This window comes from Pipistrellus hanaki (assembly GCF_964339955.1).
Source record: "Pipistrellus hanaki genome assembly, chromosome: 10".
NCBI lineage: Eukaryota > Metazoa > Chordata > Mammalia > Chiroptera > Vespertilionidae > Pipistrellus > Pipistrellus hanaki.
This window is the reverse complement of record NC_140512.1, coordinates 44710504-44737490: the sequence shown is the minus strand read 5'-3', so window position 1 is coordinate 44737490 and position 26987 is coordinate 44710504. Positions and strand designations below refer to the sequence as shown.

Genomic DNA, 26987 nt, shown 5'->3' with positions numbered 1-26987 from the left:
TTGTATGTGAAGCTAGCGTATACATGTTTGTGAGTTGTGAGGAGGATTACATTTTTACTAAAGATTGACTACCCTTTAGGTACAAGGTGGCAAATACACTCAGTTTATAGGAAATAAGAAAACGTATACAGACCGTGTTGTTGTTGTCATAAACAGGGCTGCTCAACCTTGGCACTATTCACAATGTGGGCCTTTGGTGTGCGGGGTTGTCCAGCACATTGTAGGATGTTCAGCAGCATCCTTGGCCTTATTCATTAGATGCCTACAATACTCCTGAGTCGTAACAACCAAAAATATACAAAGATAATGCCAAGTGTCCCAAGAGCCAGTGCACTAACTAGAGGACTATTCACATCCAACACTATGTCCAGAGTTTCAATACATAGCTGTTAGGCAAACTTGCTCTTTGCTATTCTCTAAACTTCTAATTTAAAAGCAGGACTGTCATCCATAAACAACAACTACCTAACTACTAAAGGCAGGTGAATTAACAAATCAACTTATGTGCCAGCTAAACTGCCTTCATAGCTATCCCAGACACAAGGCTACCACATAATGCTCGACTTTAGCTTTCTGAGTCAGCAGTAAGACTTCACATACAACCACTGCATGCATAGATAGCTTTTATATTCTGGTTAATCGTCTAGCATGACCCAACACCCTTTCCTATCATTTGAGACCCTATTACTATTATTGCCACCAGTTACAACAGCCAAAGACAGATCCTCTGACTGTCTTCCAGGATGTGCTGGGTTGTTTCACATCATCTCACACATCAGATGAGAAGCAACCATCACTCAGATACCACTTAGACAGTGAGCATGAAGAGTGACAGCTTTTATTAGCTCAGTTCACTTCATAATGTATGACACTGGTAAAGTGTAGTGACAAAACAATGAGATGTGGCAGATCTCTATGAATGGGCAAAAATTATGACATGCCTAGAACCACCAACCGTTGGAATGGAAGAAAAGAGCAACGATTGGGGCTGGTCCACTTGGCAAAAGTAAAAGTTTGTTGTTGTTGCTGTTTTTTAAATCACTTTGTTGATGCAAATATGTAACGCATTAGAAGAATGTAGAGATTTGCCTCCTTTTCCTGTTCCCTTGGCACTAGAATTCCTTCCCCTCTGCTTTTATTTTATGAAACAGTAGTAACAGATCTCCAAAATTACATGCAAGGCACATTTTAAATGAGGGATTATTGTTGCATATATCAAAAGTGAAAAAGTATCAAACCCAGAATTGTTACACAAAAAGTGGTCTTTATCTTAATTTGCAGATCTAGAAAAATGCCTACTTTGACCATACCTATAACTCTTCTAGTACCTCTGATATCTTCATAAAAATATTTAACACAATTTTAGTGAGTATTTCTAGTAAATACATCTATTCTTTTGGTTAAACAATAATCACCAATTGTTCATATTAATGATAGCTTATCTTTAACAATTCACTCTTAATAAAACTAGAAACTGAAAAATAATCACATTTTACTGCTAAATATTGTAAGAATCTAACACTATAATCTTAGAACTTGACTATGCTATTTTTCCAACTAAGCAAAATAAAGCAAGCTAATTTATGCTGCTTAGAAAAAAAAAAGGGGGGGGTGTTTTCTAAAGGCTCTGAATCAAAAGAATGGGAAAAGAACTGGATAATATTTATAGAAAAAAAGATGGAAAGTAGAGGAATCACTGGGCTCTGGTTAAAAGCAAGAATTCAATTGGGCCTCCTTTGGTTTAAGAGCTATAACCATGTGGGACAAAGCACAAGGAAAGAGCAAAATGCTTCAAGGGGTGAGTAAATGCCTCACTAACCCTCACATTTCCTAATTTTCAAGTTATATCAGGGCATTCTGAGAGACAAATTAATCTGAGTCTTTAAAACATAATTTATTTAGGCATGAAGAAGAGCTCATTTTTAAAACTAACAGAAGGTCAGTTGCTCTGGAGTTTAGTCAAATAAGGGAATGGCTGTAAGAGACAAAGCTCAGTGGAGTTAAAGGCAACCACAGATGGAACAGAGTTTAGTGTGAATGGCAGTCACTATGGGTTTTAAGTTGAGTGTTCTAACTTTGGTGTATTTCAAGATATACCTGGGAGGTGAAAGTGCCTGGGTTGGCTAAGACTAGATAGAAGGATGGTGAAAAGGAATCAGAGATGACTCCTAGGCTCCTGTATTGAGCAACAAATGCACAGTTAGCATTTACAACTGTTCTGTATTCCCTAATCCCCATCCTTCCTGTGAGTTCTAATGCTTGGCCACCCACAAGGTCTTGTTATTCTTGGCCTTCTATCATCTTTCAAAATTTTACTGCTCCATTCATATTATAACCATACAGATCCACTTGTGTTCTTATGATGAGGTGTGTGAAGGTTTGCATGGCTTTCTCCCAGTTTTCTTTACAGTCATTTACCTCAAGGTGTTCTGCCTAATGGAAATATTTCATACCAGTGCTAATTATCAAATGACTGACATTATCAAAGATTTTAATGAAAGTTTAATACATGAAATACAGTTTGTAGGACAGAAGCTGCACTGTTACCAAGTGCTGCTCAGAGCAATTTTATTGTTTGGGCTTGAGTTCAGGTGTCCTTGTTTGTCTTGGTTCATCCGAAACCAAAGGAAACAAGAAACAGAAATACTAGGAAGGACCTGAATATGTGAGGTCACTTGTGGTAAAGAAGCCTTAGTGTGAAAGCTCAGGAACAACTGCTGAGGCAGATTCTGAAAGAAAAACCTAAAACATCAGTTTTTTCCTGTTTGTTTTAAAAAAAAGTGTTTAAGATTAAGAATATTAAGAAATGTTCTTTTCTGGAAATATAACATGAAGAACAAAAGCTAGGGAGATTGTTAATAAGCACATGAAAATATGTTCAACATCATTAGATTAGTTATTAGAGAAACTCAAGTTAAAAGCACAATGAGATTTCACTACATAGTTACAAAAGTGGCTGAAATAAAATATTGTTATTTTTGTCTTAGATCAAATGCTGTAAAAGCAGCAAAGGAATCTGACCATCTACACGTTGCTAGTAAGGCTTTATTACAACACAATGAACCTGAAAGACTTGTGTTTTATTTTCTATCTTCAGACAAGGACTATGAGCTCAAAAATAGAAAGTGTTTTCCCTAATTACATAATGAATTTTCTTGTGGTCTTCAGAGTGAGAACCTGGATTTAGAAAATCATTTTTTTTTGTTTACATGTTATGGAATTAGAATTATTACAGCAATGGAGTGAGAATGGGAATCTAGATACTCTTAGTAATAAAGCCCACATTGCTTTTGCTACATGGAAAGCCTGCCCTGTATTTGAGATGGCTCAGTAAAAAGCAAGCTGAAGTATAAGGGCGAAACAACACAAGCTTAGAATCCGAACCATCAACTTTATCAGTAAGAATCATGCACATGGTTCTTCCAGTGCAATAGAACAATGGCAAGAGATGCTTGCATTCGCTGATTCGACAGCCCATTCAGAGAGCTAGCGTCATGTCTTGTTAAGAGAAAAGGGAGAGCAGGTTGAAAAGGTTTAAGAGAGCTTTTAAATAATAGTCACTTTTACTGACCTTAGGATTCTGGAGAAAATACAGTTTGCCTTCTGTTTCCATCAGCATCCAATCAGGGGACACCATGGAGAAATTTGAACAGAGGAAGTCATTTGTGAAAGTGATTGGAATATGAGGGAATCACTAACAGGGACTGCAGTGGTAGAAGGCTGAAGGTAAAGAACACAGGAGCAGCAGAGGCAGGAAGTAGACAGCACTGGAAGGGGCGCAGGGGTGGGACGATAGAGACTTCCTATCTCTGATGTGCTCGGGGACCCCATTTGCAAGGAGGTGCTGGCCTTGGATTCACCATGAAGCCCCCTGAAAGGGTGCTGGAGAGAGCTGGTCAAAGAAGGTGTCCCACTTCACAGTAATCTGTTGAGATACCACCTGATGTTTCAGGGGAAGCTGACTAAAAGGGAAGGTGACAGGTATGACTGACCCCAGGCACTGCAAGCACCAGACACAAGAAAGACACTGGACCAGGAAGACAAGACCCATTGGCTTCCCCTGTCCTCTGCTGACACAACGGCCAGCTCCGGGATCCCAGAGAGGTAATGAAGGCTAGGTGTGAAGCTAATAGGCAACAGAGTGATAACTTCAGAAAAAAGAATTGTTCTTTGCCACTGTGACAGGGAATGTTTGTCTATTCATTTGGTTCTGGTCACCCTCGAGCCTGATGCACACCTGGCACATACAGCCTTCCACAGTGCTTGCTGAACTGAACTGAAATATACCACAGCCACATCATCTTTAAAAAACTCAGGCTATTACAGATTTTAAAAAATACTATTTAACTCACTCAGAGGTCCTAGGCGGACACTGAGTTTATTTAGTATTTCCCCAAAGGGAATTAAAATTCTGGATTAAAGCTAGCCTGAAATGCACAGAACAAAATAAATTCGGTTATAAAGTGTACTTTTGTACTTGCATACATCAAAGGAGCACTTCTCCACCTGTGCATCTTTTTCTGCAAAGGACCAAAATAATTTATGTGGAGTATACCGATAAAGAAAAATATCTCCAGTTTTTAATCCTGAATTTTTACTTTAAAAAAATATATAGGCCCGAAGGAGATTCTCTGAATATATAAAACATAAAGTTAGAACCATATCTCAAAGAACAAAGAGTAAAATAACCCCTCTGTGACCACAACCTAGAATGACCAGTTTTTATCATCAGCACTTTGTGTTACAAAAAAAACTACATAAGATTATATTTCCTAAACTTTAAATCTCTCTCTAATGACAAACCAAACTGGTTTTTTCTTTATAGTTTTTTTTTAATTTTGATGTAGTATGCATTTGCATCAATGAGCAATGTATAATATTGTGTAATCTGTTATTTTTAATTTTTTAAAATGGTGTTCCAACACTTGCCTTTATCACTAAAACATTGTTTTGAAGCAAAATACAAATCTAGCTCATTAGATACATTTAACTTTTGTACAAAATTAATGAATGTGTCCAAAATGTTTATCTGATCTATTAATAGATACTTAGGTGGCTTCTATGTTCTTACTATTTTAAAAAATTCTGCAATTATTTCCATGCCTCCTGTGCACAGAACAAAACCTCATCTCAGTGGTTTATGCTAAGTGGGTGTTCACTGGGTCACAGAACATGCACATATTACTTTCACTACGTAAAACCTTTGCAATCCAGATGAACTGCACTGACTTATACAGCTGTATCAAACTAAAGCAGACACACTGGCGTGCATTTGTTTTAATGTGTACAATGGGACTTGATTATAAATTTGCAGACAACTACTGTGGAGGAAGCATCTTAGTCTCTCAGTAAATGTGAAAGGTGCTGTCAAATGCTGGCATGTAGGGACATCAGCTGGAAGGTACATCAAACTGACCACCTATTGGTCTCCTGCAATAAATACTTGGCAACTTATCTCTTCAAAGCTTGCCTCCACTGCTATCAACAGGAAGATACTGATATTACCAGTATTAGTGACTAGCATCAATCTACATAATAACCTTCCCAGTATATTTTGTTCATTCACTCATTCACTTGTGGGCACAGAATGAATGAGCACCTACACCAGCCAGAAATGCAGCAAAAACCAGACATGGTTCTAACTCTCAAAGGGATCACAGTCTAGACTATACCATACAGTATGGTAGCCACTAGCTACTTGGGTATTAGGCATATGAAATGAAGCTGGTCTCAAATGCAATGTGCAGTATGTTGTACAATAGTTGTATGATGTATGTTGTAAGAAACTGGATTTCTTAGAATAGATACAAAAAGAATATTAAATGCAGGTCTCAAATGAAATGTGCTGTATGTTGTATGATGTATGTTGTAAGAAACTGGATTTCTTAGAATAGGCACAAAAAGATTATTAAATTATCATTAATAATTTTTACATTGATTATATGTTGAAAATGATAATACTCTAAGTAGACTGTGTTAAATAAGACAGTATTACAATTATTCGTGTTTCTTTTTACCTTTTTAATGTGCCAACAAGGAGATTTAAATGTATATTGTGGCTGACACTGCATTTATTTTCACTAGCATTGGTAAAAAATGTATTTGACATAGTATCTATTACTTGCTTCCATACTTTCAAAATTGCCAAATCTAAAAAATTAGCAGTTGTATAAATAATATCCATGATAAGGGAATACAGTTCCCGGAACAAAGTCTCTCTCACCCATTACATATATGAACCTGCTATATATCCCAAAGGAAGAAGCTGAAGGCATTTTGCTCAAGTCTTGTCTCAAATCTACATGAGAACAGTACAATCTTAAAGTATATAATATTTTTAAAATATGTTTTTAATGATTTCAGAAAGAGGAAGGGAGAGATAGAAACAACAATGATGAGAGAGAATCATCGATCAGCTGCCTCCTGCACACCCCACGCTAGGGATTGAACCCTAGTGTGGGCATGTGCCCTAACCAGGAATCAAACAGTGACCTCCTGGTTCATGGGTCCATGCTCAATTACTGAGCCACACCAGCTGGGAAATAAAAATAGATACTATTATAGTTAGTTTTTCTCTATTCTAGGGTCTATAGGTGACTTTTTAAAAAAATGAGGCAAAGAAGATGCAAAATTAGAATGTTAATCAGTTCTGAGAATGATACAGTAAGTTACAGTGAGATAAGACTATGAATCCCTTTATTGTGTTCCAGTTCATCTCACACGCCAAGCATCAATGAAAAATACTTTTATTCATGTGAAAATAAAAAATATTTTTAAAAAATCAATGGAAATATAAACAGAGTAAAAAGAAAAATACTAAGATTTATTGTTAGATGATAGTTTTTAACAGGACCTAAAAATAAATTAATTTCAATAGTTGGAAATTACACTTGGCTCAGGTTACTCAAACATTGCTGTGCTATTTGCAAACATGATGAATGGAGTGCAGCTTGCAAACACAATTGACAAAAAGAAATATTTCATTATGCAAAATGTACCTCATTGCTATGCTTGTAAATCTGAAACAATTATAAATTCTGCTGGAAGACACATGCTGTACGTCATTCTCACTGACGAGCAGGTAATGCGTGTTTTGTGTTTTCCTTGTTTTGGCTGCAATGCATTTGAAAACATTTGGTATTTGATCATAGAAACTAAAATAACTATCTCCTTTTCCACCAAAGTACAGAACTTTTCTCTCTCTACAGCTTTGATCCTTGGAACATAAAAAGCAACACTGAGTAGAATTCAATAATAAAAGGAAACCAGTGCCTCAGGATAGGAAGGCAGGCAAATAAAAGATACTTCCATTCTTTTAAAAAAGATGCAGTCAAGCATGTTTTAATAATTCATAAGGTATACAACCTCATAAATGCAAAAAGGAGGACAATATAGCCCAGAGAAGTGAACTGAGATAGAAATATTGATCTCTACCATACTTTAATAAGTCATTACTATGGTGTGCCCTCAAAACAAACCATCCTCACAGTGTAGGATGCCCCACCTGTTTGTGTTAACCCACCTGGGAAACAGACAGTGAAATCCCATCCTCCAGTAAAACAATTAACAAGCAGAAGAGAAGTCACCAGGCAATGAAAGAAGCCAAGAAATCAAATCCTAAATACTACTCCACAGAAAGCTTTTGTTAGCTGGAATAAATAATTGACAAATTTAAAGATTTTTTTAAAGATGAATGTTTTGAGAGAGCAGAGTGGAGAAGTCTCTGTCCTTTTTCCATGCCCCTAAAAGCCCCCCACCTCCAAACACACACACACACACACACACACACACACACACACACACACACCAACAGAATGAAAAAAGATGGAAATTACATCTCATGGAATACTAGGCAAAAATCTCTCACCCCATCACCACATATGCGGAATTGCTACTAAAGGCTGCAAAGTGCAAGTAGGGGTACGGGAAGATGCTGAGAGGAGACTTTTGGCTCAAGATTTAGATACAAAATCAATGCAGAAAATACTGTCGCTGAGACAAAGCAGACAAGACCCAATTGTGAACAGTGGCATCAATGAGTAGACGTTAAACACTCTCAATATACAACCCTGTGTGGTAAAGTGCTTCTGTGAACCAGGAAGAATTTCTACTTCCCATTGCTCTCTAAGCTCCCACATCCACCAGTCTGGGAGGGAGGGGGAAAGGGAGGGGAGTTCAATTCATTCAAAGATCAATAAAAATAAGAACAGGATCTAGACCAGATCAGGAAGTTAAAGGAGAGAGAGGGAGGGAAGGCAAGGGAAGGTATAAGAAACAAAGTAAAAAGGGGGAAAAAGTGGAAAGTCACCAGAAAAATGCTGCCATCAAGCAAATGAAAATCAGGACCAGATATATCACTGCAGCTCAAAGAACTCAGTGAAAAAGTACAATAAAAACATTCAAAGGCATACAAGAGCTCTTGAAAGATTGGGAAAAATCACAGATGCATTATGAGCCCACAGGATTCATCAAAGAAATTAAATCTAAACAAGGAGCTGTTTGACACAGAATGAGCATAACTGAAATAGTCTGCAAAAAACAACAAAAAATCAACAACAACACACCAACAAAAACAGGAATGTGTATTATAAAAACACTAGGTGGTTAGTTAAAATAGTCCAGGTATATATAATATTCAAGAGTTTTAATCAACAGGTATACATGAAGTTCATACCCTTTGTACAATATTGTTCTGAAAAGCCCCTGTACTCCAAAACATACCTATCCAGTTTAGACACAGAAAGCCATAAAGGAATTGAAATAATACAAGAACAAGGGCAACTGAAGACTCCATGTCATATCATTCACTAATCACACTTATGTAAATTCTAAAAAGGAAAAGGTCAATATAGACCTGGAGTCATCGAGAAGGACTTGACAGAAGAAAGAAACACGCTGGACCTTGAGGGAAAGGTAGACCAGAGACCAAAGGGAAGAGAGGACAGATTTACAGACCAAGTAGAGAATATACATTGCAGCAGAGAGGCAAGAGTGAGGCTGGCCCAGCACAGAGGAAGGACATTCTGGAAAGCAGACTGGATGGTTTATGCTGGTAAATAAAAAAAAGATGAGGCTATGACACGGTCCACTATGGAAGAAACTGAATTATCAAAAAAAGGAATTGAAATGGGATGGAGTACACACTGTAGTTACTGCAAAGGGATATGGTGAAAGCTATGAAGGGCAGCCTGAGAGATGAATGGCAACAGAAAAGAAAATGTGATCTGAGAAAATAGCTTGAGAGACATAGAATGATCAGTCAAGGAAGATGGCAGCAGTGATATACAGGGTTAAAAATGAATTAAACAGACATTTAAAGAAGAAAAAATATCAATAGAGTCTGACAACATATCAGAAAGGAGGAAAGGAAGAAAAGGAAGCATCAAAGATGATCCAGTGTTTTTCTATCTAGGAAAGCAGAATGAAAGACTGGGAGCATGTTTGATCACAACATCTAAAATGTAACAATTCAAAACAAAAAGTTTCTACCACAGCAAAAGAAACCATCAACAAAATAAAAAGGGATCCCATTGTATGGGAGAACATATTTGGTAATGATACATTTGATAAAGCATTAATATCCAAAATATATAAGAAACTCATACAACTTAACAAAAGGAAGACAAACAATCCAATTAAAAAATGGACAAAGGACCTAAATAGATACTTCTCTAAAATGGATATACAGATGGCCAAGATACATATTTAAAAAATGCTCAAAGTTACTGATCATTAGAGAGATGCAAATTAAAATGACACCTATCGGAATAGCTACCATCAACAAATCAATAAATGACAAGTGCAGGCAAGGATGTGGAGAAAAGGGAACACTAGTTCACTGATGATACTGCAGCCACTATGGAAGACAATATGAAATTTCTTCAAAAACTTAAAAATGGAACTGCCATTTGACCCCAGTATCTCACTCCTAGGAAAATATTCTAAAAAATACAAAACGTCAATCAGAAAGAATATATACGCCCCTATATTCATAACAGCACAGTTTATACTAGCTAAGATCTGGAAACAGCCCAAGTGCCCATCAGTAGATGAGTGGATAAAAAAGCTGTGGTATATTTACACCATGGAAAACTATGCAGAAGCAAAAAAAGAGAAAGATCTCTTACCATTTGAGACAGCATGGAGAGGCCTACAGAGTATTATGCTAAGAGAAATAAGCTAGTCAGAGAAAGGTATCACATGATATCACTCATATGTGGAATCTAATGAACAAAATAGATCCAGAGGCATAGAAACATGGAACAGACTGACTGAAGAACCACAGAGGAAAGGTGGGGTTGGGTAGGTAGGTGGGAGTAGGTGGGTAGGTGGATAGGGAGAGATTAATCAGAGGACTTACATACATTAACCCATGGACACAGACAATAGTGTGGTGAAGGTCTGAGGTGGGCGGAGGGGGTGGGCTAGATGGGTTGGATGGGGGTGGGGGAGGGTACATCTATATTACTTTCAACAATAAAAATACATTTAAAAAAGTAAAATGAAATAAAATAAAATGTAACAATTCCATCTATTTTCCTGGGCATCTGGCTTTAATTTATGCATGCCAAAGGAGGCACTTTGGGATTTTTCAATAGGAGAAGCTTAAGTATATTATATTAATATTAGAGGCCCTGTGCAAAAAATTCATGCACAGGAGGCGGGGGGATGTCCCTCAGCCCAGGCTGCATCTTGTCCAATCTGGGACCCCCTGCCAGATGTCCAATTGCCCACCAAGGTAGGACCTAAACGGGCAGTCAGACATCCCTCTCACAATCCAGGACTGCTGGCTCCCAACCACTTGCCTGCCTGCTTCATTGTCCCTAACTGCTTCTGCCTTCCAGCCTGATCACCCCTAACCACTCTCCTGTGAGCCTGGTTGATGCTTAACTACTCCTCTGCCAGCCAGACTGCCCGCAACTGCCCTCCCCTGCTGGCCATCTTGTGTCTACATGGGGGCAGTCATCATTAACCACATGGGTGCGGCCATCTTGTGTGTTGGGGTGATGGTCAATTTGCATATTATCTCTTTATTATATAGGATTATACAGGATTAAGTGCAACATCATAAAACAAAGACCAGAAATTCATCTTTTTAAAAAATTCCTTATTTGTGAATGGAAATCAAATGATATCTGACATTTGATTTCCCATAATCCAGTGGGGGAGAGTCTATATGAAGCAAAACTGGCCAGTAATTGTTCAAGATGGATGATGAGTACACAGGGACACATTAAACTATTCTCTCCACTTAGGAACAAAAACCTCCTCACCATTTTCATCTAATCATATGAGTCTAATAGTTCACTCAGAACTCCCTTCTGAAGGAAATGATCGTAAAATGTGAGAATGTAAATTGTAAACAATCCTGACTAAAAGACAAGGCTAACACATTACAGCCATCACTAAACATAACTGCAAAAGATTTAAAACAATAACTGAAAACCCTACCTATAATGCCCTTCCATATACCTCTGAACTACAGTTGAACATGCTCACTGCCACTGCCCAGGGAAAGATAAAAATTCAAAATCTGAAATGAGGTTTCTACTAAGCGTGTATCACTTTTGCACCATTGTAAAGTAAAAATAAAAAAAATTGTATTCACTATAAGTCAGAGTCTATATTTCTTTCTGTCATAAACAGAAAATTTTATGCCAAGCAATACACCAATGTTGTGTCTAGAAATCCCACTTAAAACTAAGACAATGATGATTAAATACTGTTTGAAACTTCACATAATTAAAAATACAAAATATGTCATGTTAAATTTACAGAACAGTTCATTTTGAGCATCTATCTTTTTCCTTTTCATTCTATCTGCTTACACAGCCAACATAAGGAAACTGGTTAACAAATAGTAAAATGGTAAACATAATGGAAATCTGTATATTATCTTTAAACAGCCATGCTACCTACCTACATTAGTGTAAGTTCATGAAGTAAAAAAATGAAACAACTATAGATGTATTCCATTCAAACTCGTTAAAAATACATCATTCAACCCTTTTAAAATTTCTTTATAACCCAAAGGTTGCTCTCAACATAGCTACCATAAATAGAGAAGATAAATCTAAGGAATAGCAAAGGAAGGATTATCAAAAATCCCTGTTATTCAAATACATTGTGACAGATCAGTGGAGAGACTTGCAGGCAGCAGTGGGAAGGCCTGGTGGCCAGAGGAACTTGAACCAAAGCAACCCCATCTACTTTTAATGTCCTAGGAACTCCTATCAAAGAAGATTTCTCAGATATGATTTTACTTCAATAAAAGCATTTTGCAGGTAAAGCATTATAAAATACTATTGACTACTGTTAACATAAAAACATTTCATTAAACCTGTAAAGAATTTTTTGTGATTTATTTGAGCCAAACTGTCCACAATTGCCAGGAAGCAGAATCTCAAGGGACTGGGATAATGCTAGGGAGGGATGGGTTTTCACCTATTTTTATACATTACAATCAAAGGAGGAGACATTAGTGAGTTGCATGAACTCCACTGGTGATAGATGAGAGAGGTGGGAGAAAGCAAAGCAGGGAAACCTCAGGAATTGGATAAAAACATACTTCTTTTACTTAGATGGGTACAGGATAGCTAAAAGTCAACAATTAACATGATAACAATAACAGTGAAGGAAGTTATGGTCTCTGTCCCAGCGCCCAAGCACATTTGGTTGTGCCCCAGGGGTCTGGAGAAAAGGGAAGTCACAAGTTACCCTGACATTTCAACGATATGTTATGGTAGATGCAAAAAAGGCAATATGCTTGTTACAGAATTTACCAGGCGACCAGAAAACACACAAAAGGCACTCAAAACAATCCTTTAATACAGGAAAGACCAGTGCTGAATGGCCCAGGAAAATTGGATCCCAAATCTGAGCACAGAATGCTGGGGGGAAAGGGAGGACAGGGAAAGGAGGAGGCCCTTTGTCCCCTTAGTTTGTCTTCCTAATATGGACCAGACTTCTGTACTTTTCAAGGCCTTTGCAGCCCCCCATGGATTGGAATGGGGGAAATGAGGTTACACCCAAAGGCCTAGCACCGCTCCCTTCTCTGTTTCAGTCTCCACTCCAGGTCTCACCTGTGAGCGCCAACTTCTGTCAGATCGTGACCCAATACAGCTTCCCAGTCTAATTTGCAGAGTGTGTGTGTGTGTGTGTGTGTGTGTGTGTGTGTGTGTGTGTGTTCTCCCCTTAAAATATACATTTGGAAAGGAAAAGAAACTGGACAGACCTACAACCAACCAACACACTAGGATCTGAATGAGGCTAGAGATATTTCTATTTTAACTCCAGCACTTCATTATAAAAATATTAAACACAGTTTGTGTATAGCATCAGTCAGTGTCTCTCACTTTTGTCAAACTATTATACTGAAATGAAAAGAATAAACAGCCCTTCCCAATCCTACTCATCACACTTAAATAAAAAATGTCATCATTGAATCACCATTATTCTGAATTAAATGTGATATATCCATAAAACATAACACTGCACATTTTTTTCCTGACTTGTTAAGGATGACCATTAAACCCTACTTTACTCTGTCAATTGAGATTTAAATGGCAACCAAAATGCATGAAAATAAATGGTCTATTCTGCCTCTTTTTTCTCTGCTTGCTTTCTTTATTTATGCTGGTCATAACTCTTCAACCAATAAAGAGTGGTCGTGAATATTGTGTGAAGGCAGCAAAGTCAGCTTTAACTAATAAAGGGAGGTCTTATCAGAGAAGAGCAAACCTTAGGTTACTGAGAAAATAACACATAAATCCACCACAAGGCTTCAGATATGAATCTGTGTGTGCTGACTATGGAATACACTTAATATATGGTTTTAAATAGATGATTGAATGAGTAAATGAATGTGTAAATTCATATTAAATGCCATTAACCAGATATCCAATCACTGTGTTTAATGTTAGTGTCTATTTAGGAAGAGATACATTGAGTAATTTTAGAGGCAAGGATGATCTCACTGACATCCCAGTCCTTATACATTGTTTGACACAGACAATGCTATTGTGTGTGTGTGTGTGTGTGTGTGTGTGTGTGTGTGTGTGTATTAAAAAACAAAATAGCCCTAGCTGGTTTGGTTCAATGGATAGAGCATTGGCCTAGGGACTGAAGAGTCCAGGGTTCAATTCCAGTCAAGGCCATTTGCCCAGGTTGTGACTGGACCCCTAGTAGAGGGCATGTAGGAGGCAGCCAGTTAATTATTCTCTCTCCTCATTGATGTTTCTATCTCTCTACCCTCACTCTACCTCTCCCTTCCTTTCTGAAATAAAAATATTTTAAAAAAATAATAAAATAATGGATTTTTTCCCTCTCAGTGAACATATTAGAAAATGTAATGTTGTGAAACTTGATACTTAAAAGTGACTTTTCTCTTTTATAATATCACATGCAACAGCTCATATAAAATCCCATGGAATTATGAAATATAGCAGAAAATTTATAAATGCATTTCAAATATAAAACTTGAAATTGTGGTGCAATTCCCTAATCACCCTATAATACTGTGATGACTAGACAAAACACAAGACAAAGGCTTAGGAGTGAACCTGAGAAAGAGAGTGACACAGAGGTCATCACTCTCCAGCAATATTTGTATCATAAAGCCCAGCATCATAAAATATCTTATTCAATAGAAGTGCACCATCATTTGGGGATGGAGTAGCAGAACGTGTCTCTGCTCTCTTATCAAACAATATATATTCTGTGCTTCTAATATATTAAAATGTCTTACATATTTAAATGCTTTTTTCATAGTCTCAAAATGTTTCTGCATGACTGGTACAATCTCCTCTTCCAGCCTTATTTACAGGGACTACAGCTCATATGAAACTGGTTTTGCTTAATGGACCAGAACCAAGTATGCAAATTGCTCATCAGAGCTTTGGCTCTGTGCTCACTTAAATGTGTTCCAAGCATAAGTTCTGTAAAATACTAGGACAGAAAACGACCAAAGTAGTGCTGATCTGGTAGCTCTTTAGACAGTAATATTAGAAGATAAGGATACTGCTAAATTGAATAATTTTATATTCTTCTATATAATAAAAGATGCACCTTACCATAATACCTTAATGAACACAGGATATAGTCTAATGACATTGATATTAGCACTTCAACTGTCAAAGTTATATAACTCAAAGAGTCAAAAAAGGAATATATGCTTGCACATAGGCTATAAGGATTGGACACATTAATAAAAATATAAGTTTTATAGGTTGTACCGAGAAACATCAAATAAGCATTTGGGAGTCATTGAGTAAAGGGGAAAAAATGAGTGATAGAGTTCAAGTTAGCAGAAATATAAAAGGGACCTAACCTAGTCTGAGGATCAGAGAGAAACCTAGGGGGAGAGGACAGGGGGAGCAAAGGGGGTAGGGAGATTCAGAGAGAGGTAGGGGGAGGGGGTGAGAGAGAGAGAGAGAGAGAGAGAGAGAGAGAGAGAGAGAGAGAGAGAGAGAGAGAGAGAAACTTCCTGCTGCCAGCTGATTCACATCAAAGTAAGAGGCTTTCCAGGATCTAGAAAGCTTCAAATATAGATACTGATCTTTGGCAATTGCCAAGATAACCTAAGGTACCTAACCCCAAGCTCGTCTCCCAGGAATTAAAAGGAAACACCTTCACCTAAGCACTCTACTGTATATCTATTCTCCAGAAGCTTATCCTCAAAGAGGCAGAAGGTGGCCTTCATCAGTGATAGGAACACAAAAGAAATACTAGGGGGAAAATCTACCTCTACCTGGTCAAGCCAGGGAAGCCTCCCTTCACAAGAGGCAGCACTGAGCTGGGCTTAAAAGGACAAGTGGAAATTTGCAAAATGAATATAAACCTATTTTTGGCAAAAAATAAAAACAAGCAGTTCTCTATCTGTCATTAAGTATATGGGAAGGGATAGCAGTTGAAGATGAGGCCAGAGAAATCACTGTATTAGAAACATATTCTTAAAAAGAAAAAGAAAAAGTGGACCCTGACTAGCCTTTCCAGAGTCAGCTTTAAGAGTAGCTTTGATGTGGTTTCTGAATTACAAAATGACTGTCAAAACACAGTTCCCTTGAAATTCCTTTAATGGGGATGATGTACACAAATAGATTTAATAGGATTAAAATATTGATTGATCCCAAGCATTCTAAAGCAGGCCAAATCAACTCCACCAATATATACATAAAATGGCAGGTACCCAATTTCTCTTATTTTAATAAGAATAAACATACTGGATGCCAGAAGTGAGGTAAAGAGGTCTTACTGAATTGAGAAATGGAAATAAAAAAGGAAACATAAAACAACTTCCTTCGATATAAACTTGCTACCTTTGATTGAGCTAAACTTCAAAATATCAGTTTAAGGAAAGGCTTACAGAAACCTACGTGAACAGTGTATGAGGGAAAAGGGCCAGCACAATCAAACTACTATTGAAACAAGCCCCTTTACAATGGATCTCTCCTTCATTTAAAAGTTAAATCTGATGGCAACACTATCATTACATGAGATCAGTGTAATTAATGGGGCAAGTCATAATCCTATTAAAAAAAGCTTTATTTGGGTAAGGTGTTTTTGATTAAAGAAAGAAAAGCATACAGAGGTGAGCAAAGGAGATTCAATTAATCAAATACTACGATAAGTTCAGCTATTAAGAAGCAGGAATAGAGCAAGTTCACATCTCATGCCTTCATCAGAAACAGACTGCACTGGGCATTCTCAACTCTAAATTCTGCCATAACCAAGAGCCCATAGTTATGTCCCCAGCTGCTCACCCACCCCCTCACACAGAAGGGCACTGACAGGTCTCCATCAATTACAAACAGAAAGGAAGGGAAAACTAACATTATAAATCCATAGACCTTGCTTATATTTCAGTTCATGAACTGTGACACATGTCTCCCTTTAACCATAAGACTTGCTTTATTGATCCAATATTTTATGACTTAAGCCTCATCCAAAGGGAACCAGAGTATGTTGCCTAATACCCTGGTGTGATCTTAAGATTGGTTACCAGAGAACTGAAAAAGGAAAAAAAAACAAGCAAGGAAAAATGATTCCTTATTAGAGGAAAAAAAGGGTCACACTGAAGACAAACATCTGTTATTAACATAGTTTGATAATGGAACCATAATCTAATGAACATGGTCACCGCTGTTCTGCGAGTCCTGTGGGAGAGTCAGGGAAAGGCTGTGAATTCAAGTTAAAAATGAGGATATACTCTGAGAAGCCCAACTTCTAGAAACCTGATATATGGTTAGTCCATGTAACTTTAGCCCAGGTAAATGAGTATCTGTTAGGATTCATATTTCTTTTTTCTTTTGTATTTCAACTTTATGTAACTTCGTGATCTCTCCCACTATCTTTGAGGACCCTGGTAAGCCTGGTGACCCCAAGCTGAGAAAAACTGACATACAACAAGAAATAAGCAGAGCTGTTCAAACATAAACATCCCTATTTTTTTTTTACTTATCACATATTTTAGGGTAAGAAAGGCATTTGCTGGAAGTGAAAGCTTTTTTGTAAAAAAAAAAAAAAAAAAAATAGATTAAGAAATCTAAGGGCAATATCCATTCACAAATGCCAATCATCTCACCAAGAAAATCACTGAGACTTCATGAGGTATTAAAGAGAAAATACATTTAAAAACTTTCATAGTTTAAATCCCATTTAAACTAAATTTCAAAACATGTCAATTAAGCATTGTAGGAAAAAACTAAAATAAAATAAAACTTCAAGTAGTCTTTCTCATGAAACAAATCCCAGAAAATACCTACTCAACAGAGTCCTTGGCATAGGTTCAAGTTAAACTATCTATTGTAAATAAGAGAGACTTATACTGCACAGCAGCCTTCAAAATTTTCTGCATTTTGATTTAACAGCCCAGCTTTCACCCCTATTGTCTGCTCTTCACAGTCTTTACATCCACGGAACACAAGTTACAAAAAAAGTTGCACGTCTGAGCCACAGGGGCCGGCATGGCAGCCTCCAACCTTCACTTACGTACTTGCTGAAATCCAAGCCACAAAGCTGTTTCATACTTTTGCTAGGCCTCTCTTGGGAAAAAAAAAAAAAAAAAAATGAAACACACACACACACACACACACACACACACAAAATAAAAAATAAAAAATAAAAAATAAATAAAACAAAACAAAACAAAACACCTTTGCTTAGAAGAGGAGCAACACAAACAACATCACAGCTTCTGTTATGAGAATCACAAAAACTCCATTCCACTTTTCCTTAGCTTTTATTAACAGACCTGCTTTTTATAATGATGAAGCCAAGAATTATCCTAGAGGTCTATATGAAAACACTTAATATTTTAATAGCCTAAATAAAAGTTCTTTTGGAAATGAGAATTATATTACTATTTCAGCACATTTGATATCTTTCCTTCTCTCCATGTATACATAGGGTGTCCCCCCAAAAAATGTATACACATGTTAACAACTGATAACTCATTGAATTTTCATTCCTTTTCAGGTTTAACTTATTTGAAATAATGGGTGAAGCCAAACTAACCTTTGAACAAAGAAAATTTATCCTAAAGCGCCACTAGACATTTTTTATGGGGATACATAAAATATAAAGTTTAAAGTACAAAACTGCCAACAGTTGAGGGCACACACATACGGAATGAAATGATTCTTCATATTTGTGATTCCATTGCTTTGCATTATCAGCAATTCCTGAACCAAAATGGTCATCAGTTTGAAACAGGCATTAATGAGAAAAGTTATTCCTTTCTGTAAATTCTTTCAAATTTTGAAAACAAACTATATGTTAATAAACATTGATTTTATAATTATTCTACATGTGTACACATTTTTGAGGGATACCTTGTAGTTTGACCAAGTGATCATTTTTTATGCAAATCAAATGATTAGCTGGTATCCATCAGGCATAAGAATTTTTCAAATTAAATTCTCTATAGAAAAATTAAGGAAAACGAGGAACTTCAGTTAGTTAAAAAAATCTACATCATTTCATACCTTGTGCAAAATAGGACCCTTCACACCCCCAAATATGAGACTTCTTAAGATGTAGTTTTATTCTTTAAAGTTTCCAAAAGATCCTACCAATGATTATTTTATCTATTTCTAACATTTGCAATAAAATACACTTTCCTGAAAATGTAATAGACCCTGATAAAATAAATTCAGATAAAAAGAATGTACTTATAGTACTTTGGTATTTATTAGCCATAGGAACATATTAACTGCACTCTTTCATTTATTGTAATTAGTAAGCAATTATGTACCAAGAATAGAGTAGGCACTAGAGGTGAAGTGACAAAAAAGATTTTAACACCTTGACAGCACCCCATAACTACCTAATTACAAGTAAGCAGTAAGTGCAGTGAAAGATAAATCATCCTATATAATAAAACCCTAATATGCAAATCGACTGAAAGGGGAACAACCAGTTGCTATGACATACACTGACCAGCAGGGGGCAGATGCAAAACGTAAGAGCTGACCCCTGGTGGTCAGTGTGCTCCCACAGAGGGCACACTACTCAGCCAGAAGCTGGGGTCATGGCTGGCAAGTGCAGCAGCTGTGGCAAGAGCCTCTCCTGCCTCCACGGCAGGACCAAGAACCCCTCAGGGGATGTCCACCAAGGGATCCCTGACTGTGAGTGGGTGCAGGCTGGGCTGAGGGACCTCCACCCCTAGAGCACAAATGTTGTGCACCAGGCCTCTAGTAGTTAAGTAATTTTCCAACTTTTTAAAATATAAATATTTTTTTATTGATTTCAGAGAGGAAGGGATAGGGAGAGAGAGAGAGATAGAAGATCAATGATGAGAATCACTGATTGGCTACCTCCTGAATGCCTCCTACTGTAACCTGGGCATGTGTCCTTTACAGGAATCGACCCTGGGACCCTAAGACTGCAGGCCAACACTCTAGCTACTGAGCCAAACCAGCTAGGGCTAAATAATTTTCCAACTTTGAGGGCAATGTTAGTACAAATGCAATATGAAAACTTTTGTTGACTAATGAAAGATGGATTAAATTTAGAATAGTAAGACTTTTCATTATAATCACATTGGACAAGAAAATTATACAAAATGTGTGATAATTTATCGCCCCCTAGCATCACAGATTAAGCTTATTAACAATAGGTTTGCATTTTGAAACAGATAACCTTACTGTTGAGAATGCTAAAGAATTCTGCAAAGATAAGAGGATCAAGAATATGCATCAATATCAATAATCAAGAATCAAATTATTCAGTTTATCTATAATTTGGCTAAAAACTTACACTGATAATTTATCAGAAGTATCCCTTTGAAAATCAAAATAAAAAAACAATTCAAGGATTTCATGGAAAAGCAGAGATTCAAAACAGCAAATTATATTTAATATTATTTTGCAGCCTAGAGTTAATGCTATAAAAGTTAAAGAATAAAAAGAAAGTCAATAAAGCCAGTTTCTTTCATGAAACTTCACAGAAGCATTATTTATGTGAAACTATTCTATTTTTATATTTTTCAGCATCCCTACAGATTCTAATACACTTGGTAACTTGTCTTCATTTTTAATTTTGCAAAACGGATCACTGCAGATAACATTATTGGAAGCTGGGAAGAATGAGATTTGTGGATGCTTTTTGTTGTCACTGTGCCAAAAATGCTTATACTTGAATAAATAGTTATTAAGAACTCAAGATTAACATCCACACAGTAGTGCTGCATTACAGTGAGTGATACTACTTTGTAATTCTACTCTTGGGGACCCCATGCTAGGAAATGACATAAGAGAAGTAATATGGGATTTTCTGATAAAACAATAATTAAATCACCTTATTTTGAATCTACTTTTTGCTATTAAACAGTATTTAGGTACCAGAATATTTAACACAACGTTAATCAATCCCAAATACAGTAAGAAAACAGAAATATACACACTAATTAAGATTACCTTTGCTCCAAAGATGACGAAAACTTTTGTCCAAAGGCTGATTCAATATTACAAGGCAGTATTTCAAATTTCCTACAGGAAAAAAAAAGTAAATATTATAAGTAAACTGGGTTTCATTTGTCCTCATTTGCATCTGGAATCATACTCCACTAGCCCAGATTTTCAATCCACATAGAGCTAAATTTCAATCATAGCTAGTTTCTGATATTCTTATTTTTTATGATAATTTTAAAAGACACCATTGATGAACTGTACCTAGCATATTCAATATGTCCATCACATCACTATATTTAGCATGAAAAGTTTATTGTAAAAAAGGAATTACAAAAACAATTTATTATAAAAACAATTAGGTGTCTTTTCTAGCAGTTTACCAGTGCCTAGTAAACTTGTAGATTTTTAATTAACAAATCTTCACAAAATGGCTGAGTAATTTGAAAATATTTTTCTACACATATTGAAGATAGTACAAATTCTGCCAAAGCATACAGAAATCATACAGGAAAATGGCGCAATGATCATCTAGCCAGCATTGACAAGAACTTAGCAGAAGAAGGGATGGAAAAGGGAGGGAGGCAAGGAAGAAAGGAAGGAAGATAGGTGATATAAAAAAAGTTAAGAACTTTAGATTTATATCAATTATCACACGAGATAAATTTACCCTTAAGTATATACAGTAGATGTTAACCTCACTGCATATCAGTCATTGATTTTAAAAAAGACAAAAAACAATCTGCTTCCCTAGAAATTCTGATGGATGTTCCCAAATTAAGCCTATGCATCATAACTTTTAAAAAACATCATTAAGAGAGTCTAATGGGTAACCAAAGTTGAGAACCTGATATGGCACCTGAAACTATCCTATCTAATCTAATAAAAGGATAATATGCAAATTAATCATCACTCCGTCACAAAGATGGCTGTGCCCATAGTCACAAGATGGCGGCACCAAGTCCCCTCAGCCCCATTGGAGTACCCCAATTCGGGGGGGGGGGGGGGAGGGGGAGGAAGGTGGTGGCCACTGAGAGCAGGCAGTGTGACCAGCCTAGTAGAATTCTTACTTTGTCACCGTGGCAATGAGGCAAGTGTCCCACCCTGGCCACAAAGGGCCTCTGGCCATGAAGAGACTCTGGGCAGCGAGCCTGGAGTGACTGGGCCCTGCAGCTACTGGTGCACAGATTGTACGCAGGGCTACTAGTTTACTAATGATTGTGGAAAGCTATCATAAATAACAGCATTATTTTAAAAATGCTGTTCAACCTTATCTTGCCCTTTTAAATTGCTGTTTTGTGAAAAAATATGTATAGCCAAAATTATTTGTAATTTTTATAAATAAACAAATGATTTGCTTTTTACTTATTACTGATAGAGATTTAAAAAGATTAAAGACCAGTATTCTACATGAAAAATCACACACTGAAATGAAGCCCAATTTACCATAGAAAAAGTTTGACTGAAATCCATTAGCAAGTTATCAAGAGTTTATGATCTCTGTTTAAGAAAATACTGAAACTCAGATAAAATCAATATTAGCTAAACACATGCCAGTCATTATGTATATAAAATACCTATTCTGTTAGAAGACCAAAAACCATTATTATGAATCTCTCATCCCTGAAAGTATTTCAATTAAATAATGAAAATTCTAGGGCATGGAGTTTCATTTTCATATTGCAAAACTTCTATGTTTATGAGGATATTTTTAAGTGTGCACTAGGAAATCGAAACTGCCAAGTCAATTCATTCTTTGAGAAAATAAATTGCATGTGGACAAAGCAAAACTATTAAAAAAGCTCTGAACAAATATTTCATGCCAAAGTCTATTAAATAATTGAATTACCAATTGACTAAGAATTTGTAAGTCATTTAAGAAATTGCTTCTGAGAAAGTAAATATAGATATAAGATATTTCTCTGCAAAAATCTCTCTTGACACTCCCATCCCCACAACCTAGAGTAACTATTTTATATTTCCCAGTGGCATCCTCTTCCACTGGAAATTGTCACCAGCTTAGATGATAAATTAGATGCTCATTCTATTCCTCATCATATTCAGATCCCATTTCTCTGTTTCAATGTTCAGCAAAATTCACTTCAATGAGATTTCACCCCACCACTTCCAGGAAACAACTCGTGTCTGGGTCATCAAAGACCTCCTATTGTACAATTCAATGGCTATACTTCAATTCTTATCTTGGCCAATACTTCTCAGTAGCATAACACAGCAGAAGATCACTTTTTACACCCTTCCTTCTTGAATCATGTTCTTCCCTTGACTTCTTCATATGACTGCCTGCTCCTTTTTCTACTACTCATCTGAGCAGAAATCCCTCAATAAGCATTTGTTTTTAATAAATTTGGAGTATCCCCAACTTCTATAGCTATTCTTGGGCCTTTTCTAATTCAATCTATACCGACTCCCAAAATAAAGCCCTCTAGACTCATGGCTTTAAATACCATCCTATATAATAAAGAGGTAATATGCAAATTGACCATCACTCCAACACAAAGATGGCCACCCACGTGGTCAAAGATGACTGCCTCCATGTGGACACAAGATGGCCAGCAGGGGAGGGCAATTGTGGGCAATCAGGTCTATAGGGTAGGGCAGTTAGAGGTGACCAGGCTTCTGAGGAGGGCAGTTGGGGGTGATCAGGCCAACAGGGGAGGGCAGTTGGGAGGGACCAGGCATGTAGGGAAGGGCAGTTGGGGGTGATCAGACCAGTAGGGGAGGACAGTTAGGGGCAACCATGCCTGCAGGGGAGGGCATTTGGGGGCAACTAGGCCTCTAGGGGAGGCAGTTGGTGGCAATCGGGCTGGCAGGGGAGAGCAGTTAGGGGTGATCAGACCTGCAGGGGAGGGCAGTTGGGGCAACCAGGCTGGCAGGAGAGGGCATTTAGGAGCAATTGGGCCAGCAGGGGAATAGTTAGGCATCGATCAGGCTGATGATGCAATGGTGATGGGTCTGTCCAAATTTGATAATCCTAACATTTTATAAACTATGCCACTGAAAATAAAATGCCCCAATAAATTCTTACAGGCATCCACATATGCTAGGAATAAATGTTAGTTCAGAAAAAAAGAACATTTTATATTTTACAATGTTATAGGGGGTGTACGGGAGGCAGGTTAAGCCTCACAAAGTCTTGAGTCCTTCTTGACATAAAAGGAGAAGACTGTACCAAGAAATATTTTCTTTACCCTTCCAAAGGTTAGCTATATTCTTGTTCCCAATAAACTCATTCTCACTAAAACCCAAATGAAGGAAGCTGAGTTCTTCATCTCAGCACACTGACACCTCAAAGCTGCCCTGTCAGCTGTCCGGGCTCAGGTGACCTAGGCCACAATAAACTGTGTTTCCTGTCAGTCAGAAAAAATCAATCCCTGCCTAGCAAACGGTAGATGTAATGTTATAACCCTAAGGGTTCATCATAAGGGACTGAAGAATTATAGGGCATCACATCTGTTTTGACATGTTGACAGCTGGGCCGACATAATGCTCACACTTGAAAAGCTGGTTTAAAATGTTTTCTGAAGGCAGAATACATCAAGGTTTGGCAAGTGCTACTGAAATAAAGAGAGGTCCTCCGTTTTATCTTTAAGCTACTCCTGTAGAGCTGTGACACCAGGCCATGAGGAAGCACCTGACACACAGCACTGTACTGTCCTCTGAGGTCCAGGTCCAGGTGAAGTAAACAAAACAGGTCAGTCTATCTACTATTGCTTTTTTAAAAAATTTTTTCATAAAATAAAAACACAAGAGAACCAAGATGGCAACATAGGTTAACACCTGTACTTGCTGCTTCCCACAACCTCATCAAAATTACAACTAAAATACAGAACAATTGTCATCCAGAACCACGGGAAAGCTGGCTGAGTGGAAGTACTACCACAAGAGAAGTAAAGAAGAAAGCGTATTGAGACTGGTAGGAGGTGCAGAGGCATGGAACAGGCTGGCATGTGGGTGTGCCATTTTTTTTTTTAATCAGGAGGAAGATATAAGCTCCTGTTTGGTTTGAGCACCAGTGCCCAGTGAGATACTGGGGGATCCAGACACATATAGGGAGAAACTAGACTGTCTGGCATCGGGGCAGGAATGCAGGGGCATCTTTCTTCCAGACAAAGGTGCTCACAAAGGAACTCCCCAGTGCAGGGCTGACTGGCAGCCATTGCTGTTTGCAACATCCTGGAGATTCCCTGACAACCCTCCCTACTATTGCATATGAATAGTCTGTCCTTTCTCAGCCTAAAACCTGTCAAACAGGCAGCAGCTGGGTCGGGAAGCCCCAAAGCTATCAAAAAAAGGCCTAAGGCAGGCACCAGCAGCAGTCTGCTTATTTCACAGCTGGGCCTTGTCTGGGCACTTCCAAACCCTATACAAAGAGGAAGAATCTATAGATCTCTCTGTAGCTCCTGCTGGGTGGCCCCAGGCAGTGGCTGACTTTGCAATCTTGGAGATCCAAGAGTCAATGTACCAATTGGTCAGTGTGAGATCATAACAGATTAAAACTCTTCACATCCATAAGTGACACATTCAAGGGGCAGACTCAGTGAGCACCAAAGACCCACTGAAGCAAGTCCTTCCCCATAAGGGTGTCTCCTGCACAGCAGACTCGTCTCATTATAGACACAGCTGGTCCTCACAGCCAATTAGCCTGGAGGTCAATTCTTCTCAGTGATACCAACAGCAGTCAAGGCTTAACTACAAGACTGTGCACACAGTCCACAAAGGGGTGCATCAAGAGTGTCCACATCAGCCGAAACCGGATTGGCTCAATGGATAGAGCGTCAGCTTGGGGACTGAAAGGTCCCAGGTTCGATTCTGGTCAAGGGCATGTACCTTGGTTGCGGGCATATCCCTGGTAGGGGGTGTGCAAGAAGCAGCTGATCGATGACTCTCTCTCATCGATGTTTCTAACTCTCTATCTCTCTCTCTTCCTCTCTGTACAAAATCAATAAAATATATTAAAAAAAAAAAAAAAAAGTGTGTCCACATCAGGTGATTGCGGAGGCTGAGCCACCGGGCCCTATAAGATACCTACCACACAAGGGCACTCTATTAACTCAAGGAAACATAGCAGCTACTCAATACATAGAAACAAACACAGAAGCAGCCAAAATGCGGAGACAAAAAAACATGTCACAAATGAAAGAAAGAAAACTACTGGATATAGAGTTCAAAACTACAGTTAAAAGGTTACTCAAGAATCTTTTAGAAAACTCTGAGTAACTTAGTGAGACCTTCAAGGACCTTAGTGAGAATGCCAAAAAAAAAGGGAAAAGGGCCAGTCAGAAATTAATACACTGACTGAAATAAAGAATAATATATAGAGTCCTGGCTGATTTGGCTCAGTGGATAGAGCATCGGCCTGCAGACTAAAAGGTCCCCGGTTCAATTCTGGTCAAGGGCATGTACCTGGGTTTGTGGGCACATTCCCAGTAGGAGGTGTGCAGGAGGCAGCTGAACGATGTTTCTCTCTCATCGTGTTTCTAACTCTCTATCCCTCTTCCTTCCTCTCATTAAAAGAAAATCCATAAAATAAAATAATAAAATAAATAAAATAAAATAAAATAAAATAAAATAAAATAAAATAACAATATACAGAGATTCAACAGTAAACTAGAGCCATGGTCGGTAAACTGTGGCTGACGAACCTCATGCAGCTCTTTGGCCCCTTGAATGTGGCTCTTCCACAAAATACCACGGCCTGGGCAAGTCTATTTTGAAGAAGTGGTGTCAGAATAAGTTTAAGTTTAAAAAATTTGGGCCTGAAAAGAAATTTAATCGTTGTGCTGCTGATATTTGTCTCTGTTGACTAATGAGTTTGCCAACCACTGGACTAGCGGATCCCAGGAATCAGGTCAAAGATTTGAAATACAGGAAGCAAAAGACATCCATTCAGAAGAGCAAAAAGAAAAAAGAATCCAAAAATATGAATATAGTGTAAGGAGCCTCTGGGACAACTTCAAGCGTACCAACATCTGAATTATGGGGGTGCCAGAAGAGAGAGAGCAAGATATTGAAAACCTATTTGAAGAAATAATGACTGCAGCCTTTATAAACCATAGAAAC

General features: G+C 37.7%; 1 protein-coding gene across 4 annotated transcripts in view; it reads right to left on the bottom strand.

Annotated features, from left to right (window-relative positions):
• Nucleotides 1–26987, bottom strand: part of TPK1 (thiamin pyrophosphokinase 1) — a 187957-nt gene that overhangs the window by 132751 nt on the left and 28219 nt on the right. For 3 of the 4 annotated variants that reach the window (XM_084896553.1, XM_084896552.1, XM_084896554.1), the window contains exon 3: nucleotides 20916–20987. In XM_084896553.1, coding sequence (XP_084752679.1) covers nucleotides 20916–20987 — 72 coding nt within the window. Of the gene's footprint in view, nucleotides 1–17992; nucleotides 18039–20915; nucleotides 20988–26987 lie in introns of those variants that run through there. The other variant, XM_084896555.1, reaches the window with a different exon arrangement.